General features: G+C 56.3%; 5 protein-coding genes across 5 annotated transcripts; 2 read left to right on the forward strand and 3 right to left on the reverse strand.

Annotated features, from left to right (window-relative positions):
• Positions 1-1,029: 1,029 nt before the first annotated feature.
• Positions 1,030-2,779, forward strand: AOS1 (E1 ubiquitin-activating protein AOS1; the record flags this gene model as incomplete). The annotated part of the gene is made up of 2 exons (XM_083197544.1): positions 1,030-1,282; positions 1,350-2,779. The coding sequence occupies 2 exons, from the start codon at positions 1,030-1,032 to the stop codon at positions 2,777-2,779; spliced, it is 1,683 nt and encodes a 560-aa protein (XP_083047012.1).
• A 926-nt stretch (positions 2,780-3,705) lies between these two features.
• On the reverse strand, positions 3,706-7,309 carry ACO1O0_008179 (uncharacterized protein; the record flags this gene model as incomplete). The annotated part of the gene is made up of 3 exons (XM_083197545.1): positions 3,706-6,492; positions 6,667-6,762; positions 6,824-7,309. The coding sequence occupies 3 exons, from the start codon at positions 7,307-7,309 to the stop codon at positions 3,706-3,708; spliced, it is 3,369 nt and encodes a 1,122-aa protein (XP_083047013.1).
• Positions 7,310-9,722: 2,413 nt separating this feature from the next.
• On the forward strand, positions 9,723-10,754 carry ACO1O0_008180 (25S rRNA (uracil2634-N3)-methyltransferase; the record flags this gene model as incomplete). The annotated part of the gene is made up of 1 exon (XM_083197546.1): positions 9,723-10,754. The coding sequence occupies one exon, from the start codon at positions 9,723-9,725 to the stop codon at positions 10,752-10,754; it is 1,032 nt and encodes a 343-aa protein (XP_083047014.1).
• Positions 10,755-11,522: 768 nt separating this feature from the next.
• Positions 11,523-14,945, reverse strand: SET2 (uncharacterized protein; the record flags this gene model as incomplete). The annotated part of the gene is made up of 4 exons (XM_083197547.1): positions 11,523-12,275; positions 12,331-13,928; positions 14,015-14,608; positions 14,939-14,945. 4 exons carry the CDS (start codon positions 14,943-14,945, stop codon positions 11,523-11,525), a joined length of 2,952 nt encoding a protein of 983 aa, XP_083047015.1.
• Positions 14,946-20,933: 5,988 nt separating this feature from the next.
• Positions 20,934-22,542, reverse strand: UGA1_2 (aminotransferase class-III-domain-containing protein; the record flags this gene model as incomplete). The annotated part of the gene is made up of 2 exons (XM_083197548.1): positions 20,934-22,143; positions 22,208-22,542. 2 exons carry the CDS (start codon positions 22,540-22,542, stop codon positions 20,934-20,936), a joined length of 1,545 nt encoding a protein of 514 aa, XP_083047016.1.
• Positions 22,543-23,297: the final 755 nt, after the last annotated feature.

The raw sequence follows: 23,297 nt of genomic DNA on the forward strand, positions 1-23,297 counted from the left end.
AGCTACAGGGGTCTGTATGAGCAGTCAGGTGCGCAGGATGCTGCTACCTACGAGTACGAGCAGTTCTAGACAGCAGTTCCAGTTGCATCAAGGGATGCGCCGATAAATCCATTTCTGATGCACACGAGAAGCCGAGACTCTGCCTCTGTGTACCTACTTGGATGCGAAACAGTGCCTTCATCACTACTGTTACGTATCTGTGGCACTGTCGACCTTGTCGAGCTTGCCCACCTACCTACTTAGGTACGTACGTGTGGCGTTATGCCGTACCATCGGTACTTGTGATTCACCGCTTCTCCCATCACAATCTTCCTGGCAGGTTAAAAGAGAAGAATAACACACTGCCTAATATTTGGGAACGATGAGTTCATTATAGTAGCCTGGAATTTTTCCATATTACGCTGGTGCTGGTTGAATCCATTTCCATCCGAGACGAGGGTCTGGCCACGCGACGTCACGTCCCCATCCAAATCAGGCGAGCCAAGAGAGAGATAATTGTTAACAAGTACCTCCTTCTGGCAGAACCTCTCTGTGTGGCAAAGGTGCCACTTCATCTGCGTCTTAGCGTGGTTTGGACCCGATCTGCCCACTCGCATCAATTTCCAGCCAATTTGGAGCCACTAGCCCCATGGCGGTTAGCGCCTCCAGAGAGCGATATGCGCCTCAGCAACTGCAACTGTGCAAACGTTCATTCACTGAGCCGCGCAACCAACAAACAACCGGACCTCGTCTCATCATCTCTCGTCCTCGCGCAGCCTTTTGAATTTCTTGCATCCTTTGCAACAGCGTCCTACATCACTAGAATAAGGGAACCCGGCCTGCATGATACCCTGAGAGCAGCCGGGCTGGTTTCCGAGGGAGGCTGCGGCGACTGTGCTCACACGCTCAAACCTTCGACCTCCAACTCACTCACCCCTTCAGTCGCTTTTCACCTCGAGACACCAAACACTCGCCTCCGTTTCTCTCCCCCCGAGGTGAGGCTTCGTCAGCTATCGTCAATTCTTCTCGCGCGATCCACAAACAGCCGCCATGGAGCAACAAGCTCAAGGCACCGAAGCCAACCCCCATATGGGATCCAACGGCGCGAATCCCAACGAGATGCCGCATCTGGGTAACGGCTTTATGAGCCCGGAAGCAATGGCGGCAATGATGCAGGGGAACCCTTTTATGCCGGATCCCTCGATGGGTGGCATGAACATGTCAGACGCACAGCTCATGATGCCTCTAATGCTAGCCGGCGGCGGCGCTCAGCCTCCTCCTCACTCGAATGGCATCACCGCAGGTAGGAAATGAGCACTTAATTAGGAGCCCTCCCCGTCCATATTCCCCCGGCTTACTCTACGCAATAGATGACATTGCCTTGTACGACCGCCAAATCCGCCTCTGGGGCGTCGCCGCCCAGGCCAAGATCCAGAGCGCCAACATCCTCCTCATCACCATCAAGGCCCTCGCCAACGAGGTCGCAAAGAACCTCGTCCTCGCCGGCGTTGGCTCCCTAACCATCCTCGACGATGCCACCGTCTCCGAGTCCGACCTTGGATCCCAGTTCTTCCTCTCCGAGAGCGATAACGTCGTCGGCCAGAACCGCGCCCAGGCAGCCTGCCCGGCCATTCAAAAGCTCAACCCGCGTGTCCAAGTCCACGTCGACGCCGAGGGCATCAAGTCCAAGGGCCCCAGCTACTTCTCCGCGTTTGACGTCGTCATCGCCACCGAACTGGATCCGGACTCGTTCAACCTCATCAACACGGCCACGCGCATCAACGGCAAGGCCTTCTACGCCGCCAGCACCCATGGCATGTACGGCTTCATCTTCAACGACCTCATCGAGCACGACTTTGTCATTGAGCGGGAGGTCGGCAACATCCCCACCCAGCCCAAGCAGGAGTCGCGTACCCGCTCCATCGTCGATGTCAAGACCCGTAAGGAGGGTCCCAAGAACCTCGAGTCCGTCACCAAGCGCGAGCTCTACTCGACCTGGTTCCTCGCCAGCGACGTCGGCGTCCTGCCCGACGACTTTGCCAAGTCGACGCGCCGCCTACGCGCCGTCTCCCCCGCCCTTCCCTGTCTGCGCGCCCTCTGGGAGTTCATGCAGCTGCAGGGCGGCCGCGTCCCCGCCAACCGCGACGACCTCAAGATGTTCACCCAGATCGCCACCCAGAAGCACAAGGCCCTCGGCCTGCCCAGCGAGACACTGACCCCGGAGTTCCTGCGCAGCTTCCTACAGAACCTCGGCAGCGAGATCGCCCCCGTCACCGCCATTCTCGGCGGCCAGCTCGCCCAGGACGTCATCAACGTCCTCAGCCAGAAAGAGCAGCCCATCCAGAACATGGTCATCTTCGACGGCACCACCATGGAGGCCCTCATGTACCCGCTGCATCCGGAGGGGAGGCTCGGCGCGGGCCTGCTCAGCATGACCCACGACCCCATGCCCCCGAACGGCATGCACGGCGCCGGTGGGGACATGATGATGGGTGGCATGGGTGGCATGAGCGGCATGGGCGGCATGGGCGGCATGGGCTTCGACCCGTCGTCCATGTGCGGTATGCCAACACCCATGGGAGCCATGCCACCAGACTCAGGAGCTCACATGGCCGGTGCGCCCGCACACACACCACAGCCCATGGCGTCGGGTAACCAGCCGGCCAACGGTACCGCAGAGGCTCACGCCGGCCCTCCAGCCGCTCCCCCACAAGGCCAGTCTGCTCCTCCCGCTACCAACGCGCAAGGCCAGAGTGAGGGCCAAGCTCAAGGCCAAAACGAAGCGCCCAAGGAGTCGTGATGAAGAAGGACTCTGGTGATGCATCATAGGCCAAGTATGGAGAGAGCTATAGGGAATGAAATGGATACCCGGATACTAGACACTACCGGGAAGCAGATGTGATTAATATACCACCTTGTACAATAGACAAAGTTCTTGAAGTTTAAACATTCACCACGGAGTCACCTACGAGCATTGAACAAACCAGTTGCTTCATTGCACACTCTGCCTAAGTAAGACTGTCTATCTTATCTGAGACCGACAAACTACCTTGTCCCCGGGAATGGCTAGCCACAAAAGAAGAAAGGGCCATACCATACCTCGACCACCAGTGCCTCTCCTTTTTTCACTATTCCTTGATGCCGCAATGCATTACACCCCACCGCGGAATTGTGCATATCTATGCACGGCCAAGTATACGACACGCGAGGCAAAAATTAGGGAAATAGAAGCAATCCAAGCGCCTGTAGTATGCGAAGACCATGGCGGCTCATTCGTCGTGTAAAAAGAACAAGTAAGGAAATGAGTATATGGCTACAGGCGGGTTGGTGCCGCGAGGGGTATTAGAGAGGGAGAAAACACCCTCCCACATTGTTTTGCAGCCAGTTTCATTGAGATTCCCCATACACCCTGAAGACCTAATGTTCCATCTTTCAAGTATTATTCCGAGGTTTCCTCGGTCGGAGGCGGCGCTTCAGGGGTTTCTCATCTGTGCTCTCGGCCACATCAGTGCTAGCTTGTTCCGGCGCCACATCTTGCGGCACCTCCTCACTCGGGGAATCATCCTCAATGACGAGCGTAATGGTGGTTCTAGACGTCCGTGGAGGCTCGTACAGCTGAGGAAGGGTCGGGCGAGGGAGCAGAAGAGCTGACGTTGCTGGTGCAGCTCCATGGGACGCGCCCCGAGACCGCCTGGAGCCCGTGCCCGAATAAGCATTCCCATTCTTCTAGCGGGAATCCTCTCTGTCGTTCACAGCCTCCACCTTGTCCTGCTTGTCGGAGCGGTTTCGTCGTCGGTGTTGGTTGACATTCCAGCCACGGATTTGCGTGGGACCTGAATTAGGCAAGGCAGCGCTGCCCCCAGAGCTGTCCTTGTGGTCATAGGGAATCGTCTTCAGCTCCGGTTTGTTGGTCCAGGCCCTATGGGCCGGGACCGGCGCAGGCTGGAGCTTGCGGTACTTAGAATTGGGGTCGGCAGCAGCCGATGCTGATAGCGGCCCGGACCCAGAGGGCGTCGACCGGTGGCGGAACACTGAGCTCGACCCCATGCCCTGGCCTTGAGGGGTCTCTGGGGAGTTCTGTCTCAGCGGAGGGCCACCCATCTGCATGGTGCCAAAGGTTGGTGAACCACTCGGCGGGGCGTAGCTCGGGGGGGGAGACGACATGTAGCTCTGCCCAGAGGGAGGCGGATTTGCCATCATACGCTCGCTTGGTCTGGACTGGAAAGTTGGATGAGGTTCCGGAGGAGCGTAGCTGCTCTGGTAGGGTCTGGAAGAGCTGGCCGAATAGAATGGCGTAAAACTATTCTGAGGCGGCTGGCGCATCGCCGGATCAACCAGTGAGTCCTCCGGAGCAGACTGGTTTCGTCCACGCGGGGGTCGCAGAGGAGGCAAGGGCTCGGCGTTGGCATGATGAGAGAAGGGGACTCTAGAAGAAGAGGGATGAGGAAGAGAATACTGCTGCGGGTGTGCCGAGGCCGGGGGTGGCGGCCCTGGAGGTGGCTGCTGTGCCCAGTATGATCGGGAGTATCCCGGACTCTCAGTCGCGTACGCACTCACACGTCTGTGCTCATAGCCATGCTCAAATGGGCGTCCTTGTGGAATCTGCGGCGGCTCGCGATGCTCCTGCGGCGCGTAGGGCGCAGGGTTACGAGAAGCATATCCGCTGTGGTCTTGCGGAGGCGGGGGGTAAGCATGTGATGCCTTGTATTCCTGAGACAGTGCTCGCGATGCCTGATGCGGCGAAGCAAGATCGCGGGGCGCTGATGAGTACGGGGCAGCCTCGGCCGGTGCATGAGGAGCCGGGGGCTGCCGGGCAGATGCGTAAGGAGAGGGCTCGACTGCAGACTCGCCAATGTGGTGACGAGTAGGCTGATAATAGGACTGCATCGAAGGTGGCTCGACTGGCCTATGCGGTGCTTCCGTGCTCATTCTGAGGTCGTGATAGCTCGGACCAGGCGTGGCTGGCACGTAGCTGCTCTCGCGCTCATTGGAGACGGGCGCCTGGGCATCAGGAGCGTGACCAGAGATGGGCCTTGGGTATCCAGTATCACGAGAAGCCCATTCCATAGCCTTGCGCGGCCTCGAATTGCAAAGCTCGGCCAAGAGGTTGAGGTTGACAGTATCGCCATTCGGGGCGGGCGATGCAGGCTGTGGTTTGGATTCGGACATGAACATGTCCCGCACAGCATCGTATTTTATGGCCTTCTTGGGGGCCGGGGCCGCACGCGATGCCTCCTGGGCATCGATGAAGGCCGCAGCATCAGTCAGGGCAGATAGATCTGGCTGAGGTTCTTCAGCGTCTCCCGTATCGGGGCTTTGCTCCTCCTCCTCGTCAGGCTCGGATTCGGTTAAGACAGGTCTCGACTCCAGCTCTTGGACAGCAGTGCCCAACGAGCGCTTCTTGAGCTCCTCGTCAGAGGGAAGATAGTCCTCGACAGTGATCTCCTCAGGGTTAATGTCGGCGACCTTGCAGAACCTCCGCATCGACGCGGTGATTTTATGGCGCCAAGGGGCGTCCATCCAGCGGTTGTGGTTCATGGTCTTCTGGTAGCCTCGCGAGGCATGAGAAATGCGGCCAGAAGGATTGGCGATGAAGACGACGGGCTTTCCCGGCATGATACAGGGGTAAGGCCCCTCTTGTTCATTGATGCTCTCGGGCAAGAAGATGCCATACTTGGGGTGGACATTGTGTCGCTTGACCAGGTCCTTGTCAAAGTCCTGGGGTGTCGTGGTCGAGAAATCGTAAGCGCTGCACCAGTGATCAAAGTGCATGCCGTTGCTGTTGGGGGTATCCAGGTACTTGCCACGCTTAGCACGGGTGTGGCCCTTGCTAGAGTCATTGATGCTGTCGCGAAAGCCGATTTCATGGTTTTCAAACGTGAATATGCGAGGTGCGAGTAGGCGACTGTTAATTCCCTTGTCTCTGAGTGAAGGCCTCTGGTTGTATGGACGAACACCATATTCGTCTGGGTCGGCAATATGCTTGGGTAGCGACGGGCTCTTTTCCCGAGCTGACTGCTTCCCGGGCTGCTTGGACTGAATAGCAGCACTGAAACTGCCAGGCTCGGGCGTGCCTGAAGGCGACCGATCCTCTGCTGGTGTGCCCTCGGGCTCAAGGTCGGCTTCAGCGGCAGAGGCCAGAAGACCCTTTGCGGGAGCCGGAGCCATGGGCACAGGGGCAAGGAGAGACTCATCGGTATTCCGAGTGGACCTCTTGGGGGTCGGCTGGGCATCAGGATCTCCCATGGCCTTGCGCTTGATGCCGCCTCGGCCTCTTCCCCTGCCCCTGGTTGGTGCGGAGGTGGGCGTGTTCGCCGCGGAAGCGGTGGCAGCAGCAGCAGCAGCCGCCGCAGCAGCGGCTTCGGCATCTCGGGCCTTTTGCCACATCTCGGTACCCTCGACTCGCGATGGGTACGGGACCAGACAGCCGTCTTTGAAAGCCTCATAGATGCCAAACTCCTTATCAAAATGCTCATCGGTGATGATCTTGAACTCATACTGGTCATCACGCACCTACAAAGATGTCAGTTATATTCATGTGCATGGGGAGGTTAAGGCTCCAATGCAGTAAAGATATCAGAACAGGGTTTGAGTATGCCGGTAATAGCAACACTGTAAACGAACAAGAGTGTGTGCTAATAATAACAATATCGTAAACCAAAAAAAAACAAGAGAAGCAAAACTCACATCAACTGGGAGGCCTCTTGCTTGCAGGGCAGACAGGATACGAAGGCGGTTTTCTTGGCCTTCGAAAAAGGTCTCAAACAGCTCCTGGACCCCATTCTGCGTAGAAAGATCGGTTAGGGGCCCAAAAATTCCAAGGTGAAATAGTCGGTCGACATACCTTGAACTCTTGGTCGAGAACATACTTCTCGTGTTCGAGAGTGGCCTCTGCCAGCTTAAGGTCAATCTCGAGGCGCTTGTCATGCTGGGCAAGCTTCTTCTCGAGATTTGACCGGAGCTCTTCAATGACAGGATAGTACTCGCTGGTGTCCTTGTACTTGTCCGGATTCTGGAGGAGCTCGTCGACACTACGCTCGGCCAGCTCCTGGAGGGCCGGCTTGAGCGCGTGGGCGACGGCCTGGTAGGTGGCTTTCAGATGGCGCTGGCGCTCATACGCAGCCTGGACGCGAGAGTCTGAAAAGTTCTTTGCCCGTCCACGGCGGGTGCCTCCACGGCCTCCGCGCGTAGCAGTGGACTTGGCGACACCAGCATTGGAGGAGCCTCGTCCACCACCACGACCACGACCGCGCCCTCCGCGTCCGCGTCCGCGACCACGAGTGGGTGCTGCTGGAGGCTCACGAGCCGGCGACTCGTTCTCAGCGGCCATGATTGCGGCTGTGGGGGACCATGTATGTATGTATAAATGCGGAAAGGGAAGAGGGGAAGGGTGTGTGCGTGTGAATAACGCGAGACTTGCTCTACGTGTGTGTGAAGAAGACTCGACTAGTATGCGGGAATGCCGGCAGTCTTTTGTGGAGCGTCGGCAGTAAAGAACAGCAGGCGAGGAGAACAGAACAGTGATGGGGGTAGCAGCAGATGATTCAGTGCCGTGGGAGATGGTGTGATGGTGTTTTGGGGGTTTGATGGGGAGGGTGCAGATGTGTAAAAGTATAAGGTCGGGGGGAAGCTGAGGTGAGGATCCGTTCAGTCGCTGGCTGGTGGCCGCAACTTGTTGATGGTTGGCAGAGCCAGGTACTGCAGGGCAAGAATCTGCACGGCGCCCCAGCAAAGCAGGGCAAATAAATCCAAGTGCAGACAGTAATAGATGGTTTCAGAAGAGGGAGCACAATGATGCTCCGCGTGTCAGCGAATGGTCCCGAGAGGCTGCGATGGTGAGCCGTTGGTGAAAGTCGAGCAGCTTGAGGCGAAAGGAGTGTCTTTTTTCCCTCCGTCGGCAGTCTGGGTCTTGCTGAGTCTTGCTGGGTCTTGCTGTTCTGGCAAACATCTCTGGGTACGTACCACCTGCCTCCCGCGCGCCGCAGGCTGGCAGCCCCAAGCTCCAGCGCTGATTGGGCACAACCCTCGTGCAATTGCCCCCCACAGCCCGAGCTAAACCCAAAATATGGCTGCTGGCCCGATTCGGGGCGCACTGATTGGTGCGGAGGGCGTGATTTTCCGGCTGCACCCCGTGCCCGCCCCGGCCACACACCTCCCATCTCCACTGCCTCACTGGTTCACCGTCTCATCACCGTCCTGCCCAGTCTGGCTGGTAATACATGATAACAGCAAGAGTCTCTGTAGACCGTCCGAGTGATGAAGCCCTCGTGGCGCCCACCACAGTCAATTCTTCCGCGAACCCAAACCATACTAACAGGTAGTAATTCAGCACTCGCGTGGCCCGTGTAAGCTTGCGCCTTGCATCGTGCATCTTGCATCTTGCATCCTGCCCCTGACGTTGACGTTGCGCAGCGTCAGCTTGCTCGACCATCCGCGCCCAAACAAGAACAAAGACTCCTTGCCGGCCCGTGACGGTCATACCATTGAGGTTGTATTTCTACTGACGCTGACCGGCCCAGTGCTACGAGCACCTTGGTATTACGAGTACTAGTACAGATATCATCTCTCAAATGAAGCGAGAGTCTGAGACCCATGTTTCACCGATACTGGAGAAGATGGAGAAATATATTACTACCTCAAAGTATCCGTATTCCATTAATAAGGCAGAAGCCAGCGGGCATACGCACGTATTCATACAAGGTATAAGCCAGGCGACACATACTCCATCCTTTCACTTCGAAAGAAACTCGGGTGGCATTGGCGTCATCATTCGGTACCTTCAGTTTACACAACGGGAGTCACACGACTCAGGTTCTGACAGATGACTCCGCAGAGTCCCGACGTGAGAGATTACCTACTGCTACACACTACGTAAGTAGTTAGGTACTCGTGTTTCGTACTTCGTAGTAGGTAAGTTGTCAGACGTGGATTTAGTCCAACCTTTGGACAACAGACTCGTGACGCGACGTCGCTTTTTGCGCCGTCTCCCACACCCAAATTTTGAAAGCTGTGGCATGCATCCAAGCAAACATCGAAGACTCCATAAAACAGACAAATAATGCAAATATTTTGGCCCTTTAGTGTTAAATAATACTAGGCAGCTCGTTAAGTCGGCCCTCGGGGGCATGATAGCATCACTACGTCGTAGGTTGATTAGGAGCCAACAATCCCTCGTCCAACAAATCATTATCTGCACGCTTTTTAGTGACGATTCCGGGCGGCCGGACGGCGCCATGCCGAAACGCTGCGGTTGTCCCTTTGTGGCAACTGGCTAATAATGGCGCCAAAGCGCTAAGGCGCTAAAGCGCTCCCGACAAGTACCCGAGCACCCTGTATGTAGGTACATCACTCCAGGCCACACGATCCAACTACACCAAGTACTTCTGCATATCAATCCGAAGCCCAATTCATCCAATTGTTGATATAAACTACAACCCTTTCTGAGAGTCTATTTTCACTCGAAATAATTATATTTCTTTTGTGGAGAAAACCACCGTCCCAAGCATATTCATTGAATTACAAGATCCTCTATCTGTATCCGTGCGTACTCGTACTCCGTACTCCATATGGCATAGTAGTACTAACTAGTAGTACGGATCGTCGGATTGGAGACTTTTTTTTTTTCACACCCGTGTGGGTCCCTCCCCCACATTCAGATCCAGGAACTTCTTCCAACAAACCTCCAAGCCCACCATCGTGACATCCCACCAGCGGGGCATTGACCACCATTGATCACCTCCGAGATGGCCAAAAGACGCAGAGTCGACTCGAAGAAACCCCAGAAGCCCCAGAGGGGCCAGAGGGTTCTGAAGCCGCCCACGGCTGCCCAAAAGCACCACCAGAAGGAGCAGGCCAAGGCCGACCAGCAGCACCACCAAAAGCAGCACGAAGTGCCCGTCATCCCCTTCGACCCCAGCGACCGCATCCTCCTCATTGGCGAGGGCGACCTCAGCTTCGCCGCCTCGCTCGCCCGCCACCATGGCTGCACCAACCTCGTTGCCACCGTCCTTGAAAAATCCGAGGCCGAGGTGCTCGAAAAGTACCCGGACGCCGCTGCCAACATTGAAGCCATAACCTCGGCCCATCCACCGCCATCATCATCACCGCCCCCGGGTCCCGGATCTAGAGACGAGGAATATGACGAAGACGCGGACGAGAAAGATGCAGACGAGCAAGACGCAGACGATGAAGACGCGGACGAGCAAGACGCAGACGAGGAGGATGCGGACGAGAAAGCCGACGCCAAGAAAGACGAGACCCCCATGACCCTCTCGCAGAACAAAATAGTGTACGGCATTGACGCGACCAAGCCCCTCCCCGCCTCAGTCTCGCGCCCGCCGCCCAAGCGCATCATCTTCAACTTCCCCCACGTGGGCGGCAAGTCGACCGACGTCAACCGGCAGGTCCGCCACAACCAGTCGCTGCTCGTCAGCTTCTTCACGCGCGCCGCGCTGCCGGCCCTGGCGCGCGGCGGCACCGTCGTCGTCACTCTGTTCGAGGGCGAGCCCTACACGCTGTGGAACGTGCGCGACCTGGCGCGCCACGCGGGTCTGCAGGTCGAGCGCAGCTTCCGCTTCCAGTGGGGCGCGTACCCGGGCTACCACCACGCCCGGACGCTGGGCGTCGTGCGTAGCCGGGGCGGCGGGGAGGGTGGCGGGTGGAAGGGCGAGGAGCGGGCGTCGAGGAGCTATGTGTTTGTGAAGAAGGGGGATAAGCCTGGGCGGCCTCAGGGGAGGGGGAAGAGACGCCGGGAGGATGATTCCGATGGCGAATAGAGGCCGCTGGAGCGGCTGCGGGTATGGGTGTATAGGTACTGATTCTTCTAGGCCGGCAAGGGATAGGATACTCGTGTTATACTGTGCTATGTACAATGATCGGACCAGGGGATCAAGCAAGGCGTTTCAGGGACTCTGGCAAGGTACACTCGGCTCGGGAGAGGCATGGGGTATAGAGCAGACGAATATTAATAACAATATCTACGGGTTGTCTCTTTGTACAGCAAGATCATGCCAAATGTCTTCCCGGCTACCTTTTCCTATCAGTCTCGCCTGACTGGAGTGTCACGTCCAAATGCACCGTACCAATTCGAAAATGCTATACGTAACACACCCCAATAATCAAGCTGGGTATCTGACACAGTACAAACACATATCTTCAGAAGCGCCGTCTAATCGACCTCCCCCTTCAGTCTATCCCTTAAAACGCCTGGTGATATGCCGTCCCTGAACTTCGATTTGGTCGCTGCGCACCACAGGGGTGTGAAACTCAGTAACTGCATGTTGCTATCGTAATCGCAAGCACCAGCTCCGAGCCAACGGTTCATCCCTACTCGCATGGTTCCATCCCAAGCCCCGTTATGCGAGTAATAAAGAAATCCCATATACTTGTACACCGCGCCCGGAGTTTTCTCGAAACCACTTTCAAACTCCAGCCGCATAAAGCCGCCGCCAATGAAAAGCCAGCAACTCCCCCCTAATCAAATAGGTAATGGAAATGCTTGAAGGCTGCCCCTCCGCAACCAAATTGCAAAATCACCGGTTCCTCTAGTGGCTCATCACCTCCGGTTTTTGTGTGGCCCTCGTCCCTTCGATATCATTCTGCATCTCGTCCACCACCACTTCCATATGCTTCGTATGGTTCGCCTCATCCTCGAGCCTTTGAGCTTCCTCGTTCTCTCTCACCAGTGCCTCTTCCTGCTCGCGCAGAGCTCGCTGCTCCTCCATCGCTACATCCTCCATACCGAATCCCGCAGGAGGCGGAGGGGGGGGAGGAGGAGTGGCGCCTTGCTGATCACCCTCTTCTCGGGGCCTCTTTAGGTCCCTGTTATCAGAGGGCGTCACCCCAGCAGAGTCCACTACATGATCATCTTCCCGCTTCCGCTTGCGATCCAAGTCGGAAGGGGTTTCCACGTTGTCAACATCAGCCAGCCCCCCATGATTCCCGTTCTCCCCTGGCGCCGGCGGTGAATCCGTAATCATCGTCGAAGGACCGCGTTCGAGTTCCTTGTTGTCACCATCGCCAGCTTCCTGCTTACCCATCTGCTTGCCATCCTGGGCGGCATTCCGACCTTGGTGTCCATTGTACTTGACAACTGCCTTGTCTAGGAATTCCTTGACATATTTTTTTATCTTTTGAGCTTGCCTTTCAGTCAGTTCAGTATTTGGGTCTTCCACTCGATTATTCTTGTAGTCCGAAGCAACGAGCTTTTTCGAAATATCTTTTCCGAACCGCTTGAGTTCATCCTTGGGAAGCTTATGGCGAAATTTGTCGAGCACATGCTTAACAGGTGGAAATATCTGGAAACGCTCTTAGTACTAGCCGGTCCGGGACTTCGCGTTGGGGAGAACATACCGTATTCTCATAGATCTTCATCTGCTTCTCAATGGGCAGTGACCGCCATTTTTCCTGTTTAGGATCTTTGGAAGAGGAATCTCCGCCCTGTGGCGTTCGCGCAGCAGGTGGTTTTGGCGTGCTACCCTCTTTTGTAACCTGTTTGATGATATTTTGGATCGCGAGATGTTCTTGCGCTGCCTTGTTGACCGTAGGCTCACTCGAGGGTTTCGTTGGCCGCGTCCACGTGGATTTCCCCTGTTTATCGTAGTAATAGGTTCTACCCGCCGCATCCTTGGCCGAGGACCATCCGCTAGGGAGGCTGTTTTGAAACGGTCGCTGTCGTTGACGCGCATTGAAGTAGGCGTACGAATTGTTCCTCTGAGGCTGGTTACCTCGGGGCCCCTTGGGGGCATCAATGGTTGCAGTTGGAACAGTCTTCGCTGGTGCCTGCTCTTCCTCCCTCGTGGCAGCTCCCCTTCGGTCGTCGAAAGCGTTCACAGATGGAGTGTTGGGATCAAACTGACGTCTCTTGATGCGATACGCCACCTCAAGTCTGCTCCAGTCGCTGAGAAGCTTTTGGGCGGTCGACGCCACGTCTTCATGTTCAGAGCGGGTGAGGGGTTCAATGGATACCTCAATCTTGGAGTCCTGGATCTTGTTTCGGGTCAGGCGAGGAAACTTGTCCAAAATCGACAAGACCTGCAGGACGACATTGTGGTCGTCCCAAAAGGTATTGAGGACAGTTTTGAGGATCTGATAGGCATGCATCCGTATCACGCAGTGGATCACTCGCTCTTCGTCGCAGAGCTGAATTCGCTCAAGCAGCTTGACAGCAATCCACTTCTCCTTGCACTGCATGAGCGTAGCCATGACCTTGCGGGCGTCGTCTTCGTCCAGGGTCCGAGGCTGGATGCTGCTAACGTACTCCTCGTCATCCTCGTCGGCCCGCTTCCTCCGTGGCTTCTTGGCGACTGAGGTGTCCCAGCCATCGCCGCCGTCGATACCCAGCGCCTCCACGGTAGCCTGGGGAAGCTTGGTTGCGCGTTCCGTCTGGGTCTTGCCCCCGATAAACCCAATGCAGTTGGGTTCTCCGCAGTAGCATGGCTGGGGCTTGGCACCGTAGCGATCGACATTATAGTTGAAAACCAACTCCTCTCCTGCCCGAATATTGCGCAATGCAAAAATACCCATGCGCAGTTTGTCGCCCACCACCCATTTGTCCACGTAGCAATTGGGGTTGCAGGAATGGTTACAGAAGCGACCGAGATTCCCCTTCTTCGTCGCATCAACAAACTCGCTCTTGCTAAGAGACATGAAGTAGAAATGCTTGATGCCTTCCTCGTCGTACTGCATCATCCGTCGGCGAAAGGTCGGCTCGTTAATGACCTCTCCGATGTACTCGAAGATGAAGTCGTTAGCATGCAGATCCGAGTCGCTGCGCAAACCGAATCCCTTCTTGTCAGTCTTGATGACCGAAACGCGGGCGTATTCTCGGCGCTGGAATCGCTGATTCTGACAGCCCCCTCCACAGTTTCCGGCACTGGAGCTGCACTCCATCTTAGTCGCCCGGTTGATACAATCCGAATCCTCGCCACATGCGAAATTTTCGCCATCGCCTGTAAATCACAAAGTTAGCTCGTCTTCCAAGTCCAAGAGGCGCGCTTTCCGCCATCGTCTCTTGCAGTCACAGGATATCGCTTACGCCATTCCTCTCTGCAGTCGCAGTCAAATGCATCGTTGTCCGTCGACCCTAGGTGCTTCGATCCGTAGAGACAGTCCGGGATGACCTGAAAGGTCTTGCAAGACTCCTCGGTAACATCTGGGAGATCTCCATACAGCACGGGCTCGCGAGGTGGCTGGTCATTCTTCTGCGAAGCTTTGCGGGATAACCTGGGTGGCTTCTGTGAGTTGGGCGTCTCGGCGCCGTCGCTACGTGACATGGCCGGGGATTGCGCTTCATCATCCCTGAGCTCGGATTTTAGGCCCGCGGGATTTCTCCCTGGTTCTGGGCACGCGCCGTTTGGGGCCCCATCCTCGAGCTTTATCCCTCCCATTTTGCTAGTGGCATACTCGTCATCCTCCATCAGGACATTTGGATCCAGCTCTTGGACGCTTGCGGGTTCGTTTGAGGAGAAGGGCAGCGTGGCTTGCGGCTCGCCGCGAAGATGAATGTGGGAGGAATTCCGAGCAAAGGCGGACCCTGCGAGGTGGAAGGGCGCGCGAAGCGAAGCAACCGACCGCGTGCTGGTGGCCGTAGAGATTCGACGGAGGGGAGCAAGAGCCGGAGAGGCGGGCACTGATTTCGGAATCGAAGGGCGTGGAATGCATGCGGCCTCGCATCCACGAGAAAAGGTGAAGAATTCGAGATGAGGGAGGTGAGGGAGGCGAGTTGGAGATGGCAAGGCGGAAAGTTCAAGGTTGCAGAGGCACGACGCGGGAAGTCATATTGTTAGGTACGTACCTCCTAGCCAGCTGCCACCAGACCGCCACCAACTGGACTCGCCAATTCCATTGCGATAAACTGTCAGCCGAATCGCCAGTCACTACCAGATTTTATGGGTCCCCTGCCGCGCTGAACAAGATCACCACTTCAAAACTTCACAGCCGACAACATTTGCCATCTTACCATTCATCGCAGGGGAAATCGAGGTCCCCGAATTGTCGTTATATCCATTATTTTAGTATTAAGCCTTTGATATTGGATCTCTCTCGGGGCTGATGACTAACTCAAGAACGGGAGTTTTAATCTCGGTCGAAACGCATGTTGAGCATGGTTCATGAACCTGGAAATTATGTTATCATGGCACAAAAAAATCTAGACACCAGTCCGGCATATATGCAGTGATCATGGGCTAGAACACTAATATTTCCCACCATCAAACAAAGCATGATTGAACGCATCGATGCCTGTGGACAGAACCCTCGCCTCTAGCAGTCACTTTCCAAGTCTGTTCAGGGTAGGTAGAAGTCTATTAGTACTACTACCAACAGGGGAAGACATAATGCGTCTTTAAATAGATACTGATGATGACGATTTCGTCTCAGGTATGTAGAATAGGTACTATTCCCACCCATGTGCGAAATAACATTGGGGTAATTCTGGGGAACATGCTGCTGCTGAGGTGGTATGCCCACTTTCACCGCGCCGTCGGAGGGATGGCTGGTCGGCCGCTTGACCGCCATTCAACAATCGACATGGCACAGGCCATGGATTGTTAGACTGATGTCTACGAAACGGTTATGGCAACTGCTTCGAGAACGGATAAGCCCTCTGTAATTTGTGAATCGTAGGATACCGAAACCGAGATGAAGCGCCACCGTGGGTAAGGCAGAGGTGGAAAATAGTCGTGAGACTCCTAGTACACCACCAACTTTGCGCCTTCGATATGATTGCGTCAAGGCCACGCCATGGGAGCTCTCCCGTAGCTACAGTGGGGAGCTTCCTGGGCGAAACTTCTGTCTGCACCTTTCTTCCCCTCTCGACCGTCTCGCTCTTTGAATGGAGAAGCCAATTACTAGGGTTGGGCTATCGACGAGTTTTGAACGTGTTGTACGTGAGTGGGGCTAACCCTGTGGTGCCAACTCACTATGCATGCCGCTGAGCCCTTCGGAGGGGAACAGGACGAGGTCTATAAAAGGACCGTTGATGCCAACGGGGTGGTCGGCGCTGCTAAGGCTCCTTCACCGTTGCGAAGCAGAAGCCGTCGAAATCGTCGAGTTGTTGTCAGCCCCACGATCTCCGAGGATGGCCTTCGATATTTAAGCGAACCACGCCCACATGGATGTGGCTGAGGCTCCCGTCGACATCTCACCGTCGCCTGTGACGAACCTGTGGACTGAGCTGCATCTGGGCGCTTTTGAGGCTTGATTGGCGAAGCGATGTCTAGTGGCCTCCGCCGCCTCCACCACTAATACAGTCGACTTACACCGAGTCCTAGCGGACCAATCAGGATGCGGACCATCACGACAAGTCATGTCTCACGTACGACAAGAACAACGTCTATTATCCAAGTTGGGGATGGTTGAGAGCTGTCCCGAGGAGCCGGAGGGAAATCAAGCGAGCAGCTTTGCAGTGTGCATTGCGTCGTGGGGGAGATGGGTTCTGAACCAAGCCGGGGTGATTGATCCGGGGAGCGAGAGAAAATGTCACAGGGTGGGGGGTACGTATGCCGAACTTGGCGCAGGAAGTTGTCGGCTTGCAGAGATGATGGATGGCGAGACAGTCAGGCGATCTGGTTGACTGCGGTTGGGATTGGCCGTCATGCGGCCATCTAACGCGGCCGTTGGGCGGGATGCATCCATCTGCAGTTCTGCACGTCAGTCAGACAGTTGGCTGCCCTCTCAACCATGAGCCAAACCAACAGCAGTATCTCGACCAAACGACACGCCCTGGGCACTCACAGTCCTGCCCTGAAGATCCCACAAGGAGGCAGAGTCTGGGGGGCTCTTCTCTGTACGGGCTAGACATGCCTGACACCTCGTTCAGATGTTCACTCCCCCTCATATGCCGAGAGAGTCCGGGACTTGGGATAGCTCTCGGTCGCTGAGACACGAAGAAGCCACCGAGTCTTGGCTAGGGAGTGCGCCAGGCCATCACCGCCACCAGCATACATTGGCTCCTCATATGCTACAGAGGCGAGCGACGGTAGTCATTATTGCTGGTCTGCTGATCCAACAGCCGTGGGTCATTGTGGGTTGATATGGCTACCCACAATAGTCATCGTGACGGGTTGCTCTGATGATGCGCCCAGGGACGGCTGGCGTTGCACTCAAAGATGTGTCCTGGCGCAGACACGCCATAGGCGACCAGCGCCTCGCTTTGTCTTGCTCTGCCTTACGAATTTTGGAGAGGTGTAGATGCATGACGCGGTCGTATTTGGCGGCAGTCGATAGGGGTTGGAAAGGAAAGACGAGAGAGGCAGGGAGTTCCATTGGTGGTCACGCGCGTGTTCGCGCCTGCGTTGAGGTGGTAGCGTAGGCGGCAAGAGCATGACACTGACACGAACACCTGCGTCTGCCATCCGACTGATGGCCTATTCCAGGTTGCCCGGAAGGTGGGAGATAGTACTTACCACTTATTGTTTCTTGCCTCTTGCTACCTAGTACCTCTAGGTAGGTACGAGGTACGCACCTGCTCAGGGGAGTGCTTCTTTTTTTACTGGACTACAGTCCACCCACCACCCTGGCCTGGGAGGTGGGCAACCGGCATTCGGATCTTTCACATTTCTCGACCACTGCACCTGGAATCCTGGACCCTTCCCCGTTACTTTGGCACAACTCCACCAAGCTCACATGATGCGCACTGCCCCGAGTGCTGTGGTTGAGATTTGACAGAAGCGGAATGGGAGCCTGTTATCGACATCCTTTCTAGTCTTCCAGATCTCTCAGGGTCACACCAGCTGCGTGAGGCCGATACGTCGTATCCCGCGACTACGAGCGCAGGAAGCTAAGGATTATTGCCTGGCAGCATTGCCATTTTCTGAGGCTTCCAGCAGGCGTCGGGCCTTTCTCGCTCTCTGAACTGGAGACTAGGATTGACGTACTTAAAGTCACTGACAGTCACTGACAGGCGGTTGCGCAGACGAAGACCCTTGCTCATCCTGCCACCAGGGCGCCGCGCCCCAAGCAGCACCGCGGATCACCCCCAGATGTACCCGTCGACCCGCATCGACGCACCCTGGCTCGCGCGCGCACCACTACAGTGACGACGGGACAACCACGAAGCTAGGGCCTGGCTCGCCTGCCTTTCTCCAGTTCTCGATCCCTCCTCACGGGGTTGCGGCTCGTGGAAGGGAGCCTCAGGCTGTGCAGAGCCCCGCGCCATCTGCCCTCCTTTGCTCCTTACTGCCATTCTGCTGCCATTCCTTGTCTACCTACCGCGAGCGACCAAGGCAGGATTCGCCTCCTTGGCGTGCCATCCGAAGACCCTATTGCCATCCTCCCCAATCTGCAGCCTCTCCCGAATCCCCACTACAAACGGCCCTCTCGGCGCTTTGCCAGAACGCGTAGTGTCTATCCCCGAAGTGCTTCGAGAGCAGTCTTGATCTGCGCTGCGAGCTGGCACGCGGACGCGGCACATCTGACCCAACCCGTGGGACAGGCCTTGTGGCTCTACTGTCTTGATGCGCGTCCACTCTACCTCTCGCTTCACAACCTTCTGTTTCCCCTCTCTAGACCGTTGAGGCCACGAAACCGCGCCAGAAACCGAATCTACCCTTCTCTCTGGCCACGGACCTTAGTCCTACGTCCTCACGTCGACCACCTTCTACGGTCGCTTTCGTCGGCAGTCCGACTTTACCACTCTGTGGCTGGCACTACGCCGTTGGCCTAGTACTTCGATCCCCGCAAATGCATCTAAGAACAGATAGGGCCCATCCCTTTTCTACCACACTCTCTTTACCACTTTGACGCGGGACCTGGAGGCCCAGCCGAGATGGATCCTTCTCTTACGGAAAGAGAGAAGGTATGTGCCGCCCAGGAGAAGTATTACGAATGCAGATGTTCGGTAAAGCTAACGTGAGGGGCTCTGTTGTAGCGTTTCGTTTTGGCAGAGATGATCAAGACCAGCAGGCTTGATATCGACGCTCTGGCCGCGTTCATCAGAACAAATCAAATAGAACCTGACTGGATGAGTATGCAGCTGCCAAATGGTATGATTGGGCTCCGCATCAATCGATTCATAGTCTCTGACAAACGCTAGGCCGCAACATGAACCAATGTATACATGCCGTGGGACAATTGGGAATACCTTCTTCGACCTCACTGAAGAGGCGGCTGTCGACTGATTATACTGAACACGCTCCGAAAAAGCCTGCAACAGCCAAGAGACCGGAATATTCTCTTCACACGTCGTACCATTCCGCCTACGATCCTCCTCCTGGACCGCCTCACGTAACAATCCTCCCGAGGCTGACGAGCAGTGACCATAGAGACCCTCGGACCCCCGCTAAAGTTGAATTTCCCAAGAAAAGAGGGCGGCCATCTAGGGCGGACAAAGCCAAGCGCGATCTTCAACCTCTACTACCCCGCCCGGCTGCTCCTCAGGCTTCTCCTACTCTTCTAGCACCCCAGTCTCCTTCCGAACCCCATAATCCAGGGCGAGCTGGCTCTCACCCGGGTCAAAACGGGCTTGCACCCTTGGCGCCGAAGCGAACCGCGGTCCCATCTTTGCTTGCTAGTCCAGTCACAGCAGCGCGACCGATCACTCCGCCAGAGGCGTACATTCCCAGGTCAAGGTCACCAAGTAGCCCTAGGGCGCGGACGAGCACCACTTCCCCGCGGGGAGAACGGGCCTGGCCCTCAACACAACAGAGGGAGAAGACTGAAGTGGGCGCGCCTTATCCTCAAGCAATCAAGGCGGATTTTGGCAGAGGGAGCAAGATGTCGTGATAAAGGGCTGGTGATAGGCTCATCGCATCAACGACCTTCGTGAGGATTTGGATGTGTTGCATTGTGATGTTTACCGGTGACGAGGTGATGCCCTATATCAAAAGTCTCGATCCCGGCGCAATGAGACACTAGTCTGCAATGAAGAGTACCAGATGGATACCTCTTCTCTGGGCAACGGTACGTGGAAACGCCTCGACATGGTGGAAACGCAGGGCCTGACTCTCTCAGCAGGGCGTATCTATCGAAAACAGAGAGCCCGTTGACTTTTTTGGTTCCCTCACTCATCATTACAAACCTAGAGTGAAACAGACTCTCCGACGCAGTATGTTGGTAGTCGAGCCTGATCCTGGAGATTATTGGGCAAATGACTGCCATGTTGGATGAGGCCGTTGAGACTTGATGTCCGACGTGACATGGGCTCACGAAGGCGCATGTGATATTTTCTCAACCTGTGCAGAGTAATTAGAGACTGGTGATTCTCGGTGACCAAGAAAAATATAATAGTACACTCAAAGTTCCTAATTTAGGTTCATGTTGGTATTTATGGCTGTTATCACCACCACGGCCCCGCATCATGCGGGAGCCTTCTACATATCCTCAGATGAGAAGTTGCGAATCCTTTCTTTCTTTTCGTCATCTATCCTTGAAAGATTCTCCTCGAGCTGAATTTTTGTTCCTTGTGCGAAGGGCACTGCCCTTTATACATGGAAAGGGCCGCCATGAACTATTCGTTGACCAAATACATGGTTGGGACTCTGGCCCCCCTGGCCTGTCATATGGCCGCTTGTTCTGAGGCTTTTCAGCTGTAGGGAACCTGTCTTGAGGAGTGTACGACAGATGCCAAGATCTTTAGGGGGATGCATGAGGCAGAGCGGAGAGTCTCTTGACGCGGCCTTGGTGTGGACTGTTTGATATCGCGGTGGTTCGTATTTCAAAGGCCCCGAGGGAGATTCTTTTATGGCTTGATGACGCTCATGGCCCTCGGCTCTGGAACATGTCGTTACGGCTACGAAGCGCAGGCCAACTCGCTGGTAAGTTGAACATAAGAAGGTAGTGTGTTGTTCATCACCCAGAACTCAACAGAAGGAGGTGGGCGCTTTCATCATTAAGCAGCTGGTCGTCATCCCCCTTTTTTTTCTTTTTGGCTGAAATTAAAACACAAAAACCCGAATTCCCACATCAACTATGACCCAATATTAAACTTCCCAATTATGCAAAGCCAGCGAGGTTTCTCACAGAGACCTGGCAATCTTGTCCATCGTGTCGGCCAGGATGTCCACGTGCCCCTCGCGAAGGACCAGCATGGGTCGCAGGCGCACGGCCGAGGGACCGCAGCCGCCAATGTTGACGCCCAGCGTCTTGGCCTTGGCGACAAACTCGTCGCGGCGAGGGGTGTCGAAGGCGAGGAAGGTGCCCTGGCCCTTGCCGCGTAGGTTCTGGAAGTGCTCCGGGTGGCGGACGGCGAGGTCCTCGATGCGGGCGTGGAGGTACTCGCCGACGGTGGCCGTGTTGGAGACGAGGTCGAGACGCTCAATCTCGTCTACGATGGCGCGGAAGAGCAGGGCGCGGACGGGGTCGCCCATCCAAGTGTTGAACTGGCGGTAGGGCTTGTTGGGGCGCAGCTCGGGCATGGAGTAGTAGTAGCCGGCGGCCTGGGCCTTCTTGGAGAAGGTGACCATGTCCGGGGGGTGCTCGAGACCCCAGTGCTCGTGGGCCCAGAAGCGGCCAGTGGCACCGACGCCCGTCTGGACTTCGTCGACAATGAGGAGGACACCGTGGCGGCGGGTGAGGGCACGGAGCTTGCGGAAGAAGTCGGGGCTTGCGTGGTTGTCACCGCCCTCGCTCTGGATGGGCTCGACGACGACGGCGGCCGGGGGCAGGTGCCAGTTCTTGATAAGGTGCTCGACCTCGTCGAGGCTGGCCTGCTCAGCGGCGGCGTTCTCGGCGGCATGCTTGTCGAGGGGATACTTGAGCTGGGGGAAGGTGGCCTGGGGCCAGTCGAAGGCGGGAATATCAAGCTTGTGGATGGCCTTGGAGCGGGTGGTGGATAGGGAGCCAAAGAGGCGGCCGTGGAAGCCCGTCTTGAAGGACAGGATGGAGAGCTGGGAGGCACCGGGGCTCTGGTTGTTCATCACGGACTCAAGCTCCTCAGCGGTGAAGTCGACATCGCGGCCTCCGCGCTCCCGCTGGCGGCGGTACATGAAGGCAGCCTTGTACGCCGTCTCGTTGGCGTCGGAGCCGGCCATGGCGGTGAAGACATTGTCCAGGCCCTTGGGGGCAGCCTTGAGGATACCGGTCTTGAGGATATCAGCCCAGTCATGGTTGGGGAAGTTGCCCAGGGCCGGACGGTTGATTATGGAGCTGATCATCTGGGGGGTGGTAGCGGCCTTGGCCAGAGCCGGGTTGTTGTAGCCAAGAGGGATGGAGGCAATCTGGGCAAACCTGTGTCTCTGGTCAGTCTCATGTACGGATTTACGCCTCGTAAAGCGGCACTAGAGTGACATACACATCGAGGAACATGTTGCCATCAGGGTCAGCGAGGTAGTTGCCGATGCTCTTGTCGTAGTCGGCCAGGACATTCAGGGCTCTCGTGTCAAAGACCTTGTCCAGCTCCTTGGCGAGGGACTGAGCCTTTGGTCCGGGAAACTCCGTCTTCATGCTCGGGCCAGCAGGCTCACCAGGGTAGAAGGGCTGGGGAGCAGCAGGCTCGTGGGAGGACTGGGCCGTGGCCTCAGCGGCAGCGCTCAACCTCCGGACTCTGGTGGTGGCGGCCCATGATTTGGAGGCGAGAGACCTGCCCGCAGGCCTCAATAATGCCATGCCAGCACGAAGGAGAGGCATTGTGTCCGTGTAGGATTGGCAGTGGTGTGGCGATTTGATGACGAAGTTCTCACGTCGCTGGGGTGGCGGGGTGAGTTGCTGTTGTTGAGAGCCGTGTAAGTCGACAGTCGCAGCTGGCAGGAGCACAGCTTGCACGACAACACAACACAAAACGCCAGCTGGAGGGATGAAGGAGGTGATTATCTGGGGTACGAGGGACGGCAAAGTGGGCAGAAGGACAATTTATCAGTTTCCAGCCGGACGGTTGGCAACAATCGAGGAGTAACAGCAACAGAAAGGGCATGTCATCCCCGGAACCACAAGAGTCCAGACGCCGGGGGAAGTACCGGTAAGTATGGAGCAGGTACTCTCCGTAGATGATTGCAGTCATGGTTTGGGCTCGCGATATGGCATATGGTACATGCCAGTACTGGGCGGTACGAGAGCTGTACCTGGATGGTAAGATTCATGGCGCCTCACCGTGGCGGGGCTTATCTGCCCATCTGGCCCAGCAGCCAGCAACCACAGCAGCTAGCCCCAGCCAGCACCCACTGACCATCACCGACCCAGTGTCCCAGCGCGCCTATCAGCGAGATCTGCGGGGGGTGCGTTGTCCACCCCGATTGGCCCACGCGCCACTGTGTCGCCGAATCCAGCCATTTCTCTGCCCAATTGCCCGTTGTTCTGGAATGTCTCCCTTCTCCTTCCCTTTTCCATGCCCCTCGTAGGCATTCGTGCCATGGTATTCTGCTTCCCGCCCCCCTTCGCGGCGACGA

This window comes from Amphichorda felina (assembly GCF_050947745.1).
Source record: "Amphichorda felina strain 45539 chromosome Unknown scaffold_8, whole genome shotgun sequence".
Classification (NCBI taxonomy): Eukaryota; Fungi; Ascomycota; class Sordariomycetes; order Hypocreales; family Bionectriaceae; genus Amphichorda; species Amphichorda felina.